The sequence below is a fragment of the Triplophysa rosa genome, linkage group LG3, assembly GCF_024868665.1.
Source record: "Triplophysa rosa linkage group LG3, Trosa_1v2, whole genome shotgun sequence".
In the NCBI taxonomy this organism is placed as follows: domain Eukaryota; kingdom Metazoa; phylum Chordata; class Actinopteri; order Cypriniformes; family Nemacheilidae; genus Triplophysa; species Triplophysa rosa.
The window spans coordinates 11,485,129-11,493,761 of record NC_079892.1 but is presented as its reverse complement, the minus strand read 5'-3'; the positions used below and the strand labels follow the sequence as shown (position 1 = coordinate 11,493,761).

The 8,633-nt window shown below is 37.0% G+C and overlaps 2 protein-coding genes across 3 annotated transcripts; one reads left to right on the top strand and one right to left on the bottom strand.

Moving 5' to 3' along the window:
- Positions 1-221: 221 nt before the first annotated feature.
- Positions 222-4,162, bottom strand: cops2 (COP9 signalosome subunit 2). The gene is made up of 13 exons (XM_057329778.1): positions 4,040-4,162; positions 3,383-3,496; positions 3,227-3,304; positions 2,988-3,113; positions 2,782-2,871; positions 2,242-2,319; positions 1,978-2,152; positions 1,699-1,877; positions 1,555-1,607; positions 1,358-1,455; positions 1,186-1,268; positions 1,050-1,108; positions 222-965 (listed from the first exon to the last, which is right to left on the bottom strand). Exons 1-13 carry the CDS (start codon positions 4,145-4,147, stop codon positions 821-823), a joined length of 1,386 nt encoding a protein of 461 aa, XP_057185761.1. The 5' UTR covers positions 4,148-4,162; the 3' UTR covers positions 222-820.
- A 95-nt stretch (positions 4,163-4,257) lies between these two features.
- Positions 4,258-8,522, top strand: galk2 (galactokinase 2). 2 transcript variants are annotated; one of them, XM_057329829.1, is made up of 10 exons: positions 4,258-4,421; positions 4,568-4,656; positions 4,737-4,860; positions 4,951-5,041; positions 5,141-5,287; positions 5,360-5,458; positions 6,022-6,174; positions 6,654-6,864; positions 6,971-7,172; positions 8,048-8,522. In XM_057329829.1, the coding sequence occupies exons 1-10, from the start codon at positions 4,372-4,374 to the stop codon at positions 8,253-8,255; spliced, it is 1,374 nt and encodes a 457-aa protein (XP_057185812.1). In that variant the 5' UTR covers positions 4,258-4,371; the 3' UTR covers positions 8,256-8,522. The 2 variants fall into 2 exon arrangements, with proteins under 2 accessions (XP_057185812.1, XP_057185815.1); XM_057329832.1 differs by having other exon boundaries at positions 4,303-4,421; positions 4,575-4,656.
- Positions 8,523-8,633: the final 111 nt, after the last annotated feature.

Below are 8,633 nucleotides of genomic sequence, written 5' to 3'. Positions count from 1 at the left end.
CTACCATTTTGTGTATATGCATTTGAATTACAAAATGTTGCAATTATAATATTTGTCTCATTATAAAACCCTTTTTATAAAAAATCAAAAAGGCAGCTTAAACTGTTATATTTAATCTGCAGGAATAAAAAAATGCTGCTGAAATGCTCAGGCGATATAAATAAAAAGTTAATTGCTCATCATACACAAAAATGTAAATCATAACAGACACATTATCTGCTGAAGCAACAGACTTTTATTTTTGTTGTTCGAAGTGAAACAGAATAGCTCAGCCGACATTACATTTTCAATAGATCTGTAATGTTTCGCAAGAGGAATTCTAGCAACGACTGCATTTTATAATACGCTTGTGCTGTGGTGCATCTACATTAAACTCATCACCTGAATTCTATGCACAACATAAAACATGCCGACTGTGACAGAGACAGATAAACTCTTCGATTTCACACAGCATGTCCTCACAAATCCCATTAAAGAAAAACGTACGCGGCAGGCCGTTTAAATGTTTCATAACCAAGTGCCAATAGGTGCCGCTAAAGTAAAATGTTTATAGAAGATGCGACCACATCGGGAACATTTTTATATTAAAGACTTCAACAATCCAGTTGAGCAGACATCGTGTGGGAACTTCTGCTTTGTTAAAGATATTTAAAACTGACTTAAGTGACTACAGCTGTAAAAATACAAACTAGCCAAATGAAGCTCCCCTTCATGTCAATCAGTGATGGGGGAAGAAAGGCTTGAAGTTATTAAATGTCACTGGCAGCCTTCAGTCAACCAGCTGCTTCATGGGTGAACTTGTTTTTCCAGACCGTCAATGTCAAGCCAGCTTGCTAACAATGGCCTGGTTGAGAGAGTTCAGTTGATTGGTCCATTTGTCCAGAGCGGTGTATCGGGATCCGCCTCTTTTTTGGTGATCCAGTTCCAACAGCTGGTTAACCTGGTCAATTCTACCATTGATCGTGCTGAGAAAAGATGCACAAAAATACACGAATAAGATGCATGTGACCTTCAGAATAAAAATGATCCACAAAAAAGGTTAAACTTACTTGTCTAAAATGCATTGCACAAGCAAACTTTCCACATCTGCCACATCAATGTTTAATTCCTACAAGAAAACAAGTAATAGCTTAAAAATAAGACAAAAACAATTAAATAAATCAAATTATCTTTGAAATGATTTACCTTTGAAATAAAAGGTATGTGTATCCTAGTGTAAGGCTTGATCAATTTGATGAGAACCTGTGTTCTTATGTTTCGTAACAATTCTGAAGAAAAACAAAGCACATTGTGAGATTTTCCACATTTGCAATGACGTTTATGAAATGTGCACGACAGCGAAAACGGGCAAACTGACCCTCAATATGTTCTCTGATGAAGGGGTCGGCCATTATGTTGCTGTGGTTCGTCTTTAAGATCTTTTCAAATTCTGTGATGTCATTATTCTGGTAGGCACTAGAATCAAGTTTATAATAACAACAGTATTACAGTGTAAAATAACAAATCCTGACATAAATGATTAGGTAAATAAAAGCTGTTGCTCTACAAACTTACCTTACCAGGTTCGTCATTGCTAAGATTTCTGGGTCATTTTTGTAAGGTTTTGCCTAGTCATTAAATTACAGAGAGAATCAGTTTGTGTAGTCAAATTAAATACCATTTCGCTATCCATGATAAATAGATGTTATGACGTTATACCTCTTGAGAATCAAACGGATTGATTCCAGACTTCATCAGCATGTTGGCCAAGACCAAATACTTCAGGCAAGTTGTTCGTCTGGGGCTTCCCGACTCGTCGTAGTTCTTAAACGCCTCGAAAAAGTCTGTATGGGCCTTCTCGAACTCACCCTCCCTCAAATGCATTTTACCACCACATTCTACCGAGTAAATCACATGTTGATGTCAATTTTTCATATTTATATACATCTTATAAATCATTAATAATTGCTAAATTCAATGGGTTGATAAATAAACAACCTCTGATGACTCCCATTATGAGTGGATGTGGGATGGCTGATTTGATGTGTAGCGACTGCTCATAAAGGGCTTTCAGCTTTTTGTTGTTTTTCTGTGCCGTATACATCTGGATTTCCAAAGCGTAGATCTCCAGCAGCTGAGTGCCTTTCTTCAGGTCGTCCTCTCCGTCATCCGTCTGATGTGAAGAACGTCAATCAGATTTGTAGTGATATGGAACCAGACACTAACCCAGGACCACTGTTTTTGAAATAGTAGTTTTGTTACCTGACATGACTGGTGCAACTGTCTGAGAATCTTCTGCAGCTTTCCAAATTCTTCTCTTTCCAGGTACAACTTCCCCAACTACATGAAGCACAGGGACAATGTTAGCAATAGTCCTAAATGCTTCGGGTGGGAAATACAGACTTTTCTAAAGGCTGTTAGTTAGAACTTGAGTTGCATTTATGAGTTAAGCTTAATATTTTATTACAGCAATACACCACTATAGGAAGTGCAGATGCTTATTGCTGCACTAAAAATTCAATAAGACAACTATGAGAAAAACTACCCAATTCATAATTGGGTAGTTTTACTATATAATTGCAATATTGTAAATATATAAAATGTAAAAAATAATAAATAAAAAAGTTCAAAAACTATTTTTTATGTAATAATCTTGATTTTAAGTCCCTTTTGAGGTTTGATTTCGTTGAAATTCAAGAAACACTGAACTGAAAAAAGGCTACAATCTAGAAATGCTGAAAAAATAAACATTTGGAATGGTCTCTAAATTCTTTCTGCAGCTGTATATATATATAAACCAACCTTGGTGTTGGTTTTAAACCAAAGTCTGTCATTTTTGGCATCTTTTAAAGCATCCAAAGTGGTTTCATAAAACTCCTGTAGCAAGTCCATCTGAAAATAAAAGTAAAAAAATAGTAAAAGTATCTTTTTAGTTTATAAATTATATTTATTCTACATTATTCTATATTAATATATATTTATTCTAGTTTATTTATTATAACAAATACCTGTTTAGAAGTTGAAATATAATCTAAAATAGAGTTGATAGATTTCTCTGAATAATTTCTTGTTACAGCACTACGTATGTACGTCAACAGCTGTTTGTACCGGTTCATCATTTCAGGAAAATTTGTCTGCGTAAATAAACAAATAAAGTTTATACACAATTCTAAATAAAAACACTGACTACATCAACACCAGAAATATTTACTTTTTACAAAATACATTCATTATTATATGTACATACTAGTTTGAAGTTGATCTTAATCATCTGTTTCAGTGCTTTAAAGCCCCATTCTCCCTTTTCTCCTTCCAGTTCCAGCACCTGCATAAAAACCAAAACAACATTACGTTAATAAATGTTTCAAAATTAACCCCAAATATAAAAAAATTGGTGTCAAACCTTCTGAAAGCTGCTCAGGGCTGCTTTAGGATCATCTTCTTTGAGGGCTTTGGAGTTGTAGTACTGATTCTCCAAATCAACATTGGGTTCAGAGTTGCTGTCCTCTGAATACTCCTGAAATGTAAAGAAATAATGGACATCAAGACATTTTATTACATGTACAAAGAATCATATTGATAAATACAGTAATGCTTAAATGCATGAAAGTACATTATGAACATTTATTATTACACAACACAGGGCAATGATCTTTCTTCAAATATTATTATTCACGCACACAATATTCAACTTTACTAAAGAATTTACCTAAAATAATAACCAGGTTCACTCTAAAGCATTTCATTTAGCTAACTTTACATGAGTCTGCAAGTTAAGTTTCTAAACAAAGATTTGTAAGTAACATTAGATGAGATCATCGTCTGTGCAGTGTAGCACTGATTATTTTTAATAATATGTATAAATGTACTTCAAATGAAAAAGGCTGTCACATTTGTTGACTTTCTCTTTGCAGTATTAGCAAACTAGCCACCTGCTAAGCAACTCAGCTGTAAACTAAATCTCACAGCAACATCCAAAACGCACTTTCTCGATGCCACTTTGCTGCACGCGCATTACATTTAACACATTTACAGTTTCGTTTATTTCCGCCAGTCTTACCAGGTCGTAATCCTCCTCATCATCGCACATGAAATCATCTTCCATATCAGACATTTTGGCCGGAGAGAGACTCTTTCCCACAATCCTCCGCGGAAACACATCTGACATCACACGGCGCGAGCAGCTCCGATTCCTTTCGAGTCCGTCCGAGTTTGTCCGAGTATTACCGAGTCCGTCCGGATCGAATGAATGGCTTTGCGCGAGTCTCGTGTGCTTCTTCCGTGTTGTTGCTTACACGATTCCGGGTGTGAGAGTCAGCTGACAGCACTTGTAAAGCGTTAGTTCGTCTGTGCGTGTGTACATAGTGCTAAACGAGGAAAATAAGCATTATAATGGCCACAAATCCGCCGAAAATCAAACTTTCGTTTACTGGCAATGAAAGGTAAGTTGCGTTATTCGTGCAACTTCGAGCATAATGAAACGAATGGGATCGACTAAAGTCACACTGATTTACGGTCATTTTTGTTTTAGTTTAGTTTTGCACGTATGTATTTATAAGACATCTAAGCTTTTCTCTTCTTTTGTGAGGTTGCAGAAAATAAAAGATGCTTTTCATCAGAAATATGGAGAAACTCCTACTTTCTACGCTTGCGCTCCAGGCAGGGTGAACTTAATAGGTGAGCTGAGTTTATAAACACACCAAATACCTTGTTCATTTTATACTTTTCTTTTTTTAAATATGTATTTATGTTTTCAGGAGAACATATTGACTATTGTGGCTATGCTGTCCTGCCCATGGCAATAGAGCAAAACATTCTTGCTGCTGTTTCTCTCAATGACTCCCAAACAATCCAACTGGCCAACATTGATCCTAAATATAAGTAAGAAATGCTGTTTTATCGTCAGTGATAACCTGAAGATGTCACTCTTTATTCATGCTCATTCATCTTATTTGACACACGTTTTTTTAGGGATTTCAGTATGTCTGCCCAGAGTGTCTCAATTGATAAAGAGAACCCACAGTGGCACTATTATTTCTTGTGTGGAGTGAAAGGAATTCAGGTGCGTCAAATATAAAAGTACATAAATCATCTCTATTTTAAAGCACACTGAATGAGTTGTCAATCAATCTGACATTTCACCCCATCCTTGTGTGTACAGGAGCACCTGAGTCTGTCATCATTGACAGGGATGTGTTGTGTAGTGGACGGGTCCATCCCTGCCAGTTCCGGTCTTTCCAGCTCCAGTGCTCTGGTGTGCTGCGCTGGTCTGGTCACTATGGAAGCCAATCAGAAGTCTTTGTCTAAGGTAGACCACCCTGTCATAAACCACAGAAAATAGATGTTCATCATACAGGTTATGATAAGCACACTTCTGCAGGTGACTCTTGCGGAGATGTGTGCCAAGTGTGAGCGTTATATTGGCACTGAGGGCGGAGGGATGGATCAGTCGATTTCTTTCCTGGCGGAGGAAGGAACGGTACGACCTGTGTATTTTAGTTTTATAACTTAAGCTACCTGTATTACATGTGTATTTGATAGGATATAGTGTGTTGTGCAGTTTGTTAAAGGTACAGTTCATTCTAAAACGAAAAAACTGTCATCATTTACTCACCCTCAAGTTGTTCCAAATCTGTATAAATTTCTTTGTTCTTATGAACACACAGAGAAAAAAATGTCTTGCAACCAAACAGTTCTTGGCCAACATTGACTACCATAAAATTACAATGGTTGTCAATGGTGCCCCAGAACAGTTTGCTTTCCTACAATCTTCCAAATATCTTTCTCACAAAGAAATGTATACAGATTTGGAAAAACTTGAGGGTGATGACAGAATTTTCATTTTTGGATGAACTGTTCCTGAATCTCAAAATCAATACTTTTGCACTTAAAACTTGCCAGTCACATGACAGTCGATCTAAAACCGATAAATACATGATGCCAGAATTGTTGTTTTTGTGTCAAGCCTTTTATTGTGTTTATATGTCCATGATTTATTTGCTCAGACCTCTTATTTTTTGTAACTTCGTGTCTTTTCTTCAGGCAAAGTTGATAGAGTTCAATCCGCTGCGGGCCACAGATGTGCAGCTGCCTCATGGTGCGGTGTTCGTAATCGCAAACTGCTGTGTGGAGATGAACAAGGCCGCTTCATCTCACTTTAACATGAGAGTGGTGGAATGCCGCATTGCCACAAAGGTCAGAACCTCAGCCAGAGGAATTAAAACGGATCAGCAGAACTGATTTTAGCAAAAATGGCAACATAAAAAAGGAATTTAACATTCATAATGTACTGTATGTAACGCCCATAATCTGTACATTCATTTCTGTTTTTTTTTTTAGATGTAAGGTGTCCTCAAGTGCTGGTAAAGGTGCAAATAAATAAAATGCATTATGTGAATTAAAATGCGCATCTAGTTTCCAAGTGAAACAGAATTTTGATTGTGGGACTTGAGTTTATGCTTTGTGATTGGATGATGAAACCTTTAACTATATTTAATATTATTTTATCATTTTCTTCAGGCTTAAACAAAAGTCTCAAAAAGGTTTCAAAGAAGGTTTTATAAAATCGTTTTTCTCCTTTAGAATAACACTCATAAACCGTGCACAATCACACCAGGGAGATGTATTCAATGCGGTCACTTGTATTTTAACATCATCTTTGGTCCTGTTTGCAGATGCTGGCTAAGGCACGAGGTCTGGAATGGCGTCGGCTACAGAAACTGGAGGAGCTTCAGGCGGAGCTGAAGGTGAGTCTGGAGAAGATGCTGGAGCTGGTGGACGATGTGCTGCACCCTGAGCCCTACACCAGAGAGGAGATCTGCAAGACTCTGGGCATCAGCACTGAACAGCTTTGTGAAAACATTCTCAGTACCAACACACAGCATGGTGAGACATCAATGAAAGACGATATCATTGTGTATAGTGGCACACAAAGATGGACCTGAAAACCCCAATGTGATACTGACATCCTCTTCGTTTTCTGTTACCTTAGCAACCCACTTTAAGTTGTACCAGCGGGCCAAGCACGTGTACGGCGAGGCTGCCCGTGTACTGCAGTTTAAGGCCGTGTGCGATTCTGCCCCTGCCAACGCCGTCGCTCAGCTGGGCGATCTGATGAACCAGAGCCATGCCAGCTGCAGAGAGCTGTATGAATGCAGCTGCCCAGAGCTCGACCAGCTGGTGCACATATGTCTGTGAGTCAGTGTTTGCTGCTGGTGATGTCATAATAGCATTTCACACATTAAACCATATGGAAGCAGGCAAAAGTCTATAGGGAGAGTCTGGTTTAAACCATGCTTATAATGCTTGCAAATGCAATCTAATTTGCATGAAGAGAATTAAGATTTTTTTTATGACAGGTAAGGACTTTGTAATGCCAAATTCTTGTTACTGTAATAATAGAACGCATAGGATGTTTTACCAGTAATGAAAATTGAGGATTCGTTAATTGAATATATGAATAAAAAGCACTTGTAATCTTAGCATAAATTAAAGCCAATACAACAAATACCAGCAGTAATTAATTTTTAATTCAAATAATATATTTTAAATATATAATTAATAATAGGAGTAAATAAATAAAACGTTTGTGCATTGTGATTAAAAATTCAATATTTTAATTTTTTTTTAATTCATATAATTAATTTATGAATTCATTAATTCAAAAGTATTTTTACACTATAATTTTTAAAAAAATATTTGTATATAAATATGTTTTGTGCATTGTATTTAAAAAGGCATGGTGCTTAATTTCAAGAAAATCACAATGCAGAATTTTTTGCTTTTCTCTTTTCATTATTTTATGCCATGTAAAAGCCCTGGACATTACATTTAATGTATTCCTGACACGCCGCACTATATTTCACTCTCATATGTGTTAATATGCTGTGCATCTTTGTATTCATGCAATTTCAAAGCTAGTTTGTCACATCAAAGTATGACGGAGCACATGACTTACTGAATGAGTCATGTCTGTTTCTCTGGCAAACTTATTAAAGTAGTTAATGAGACTCGCTTTCAGTCTAATGAATTGGAGTTTTAGTGAAATCTCTCTCTCCGCTCCACACAGACAAGCGGGTGCTGTTGGGTCGAGGTTAACCGGAGCTGGATGGGGAGGCTGCACGGTTTCCATGGTACCCAGCGACAAGATAGATTCTTTTCTCCAAACTGTGAGGGAGAGATATTATGCTCCCGACTCCCGCCGAGCCGCTCTGGAAAAGCAGAGCTTATTTGTGACAAGGCCGGGAGGAGGGGCGGCCATTTTCACAGAGGAATAGAAAAGTAATGGAGCCATTGCTTGTGGCTTTAAAAGCAAGTTGTGATGCATATGATGGCCATGAATCCAAATGAAAGGGAAATATTTTTACTCTCTATGTCTCAAAAGACTGAATCTTAAAATGGTTAAAAAGTTATTTTAGTTTCAAAGTCACAGCGAATTGTCAATTTCTACTTTTGTACATTCCTGCTTTTGCTATGCGTTCATTAAAGCATTGAAGGTCAATATTTGAGTTGTGAATTCAATAAAAAGATCTCAATGTTTGCAAGCCATGTCGTTTCTGTTGATATATAAAAGGCATTTCATACTTGGTGTTAGAGATTTTAACATCACCGAAACCTTAGTATTAGACATATGGAGTGCAAATTATGAATGCGAA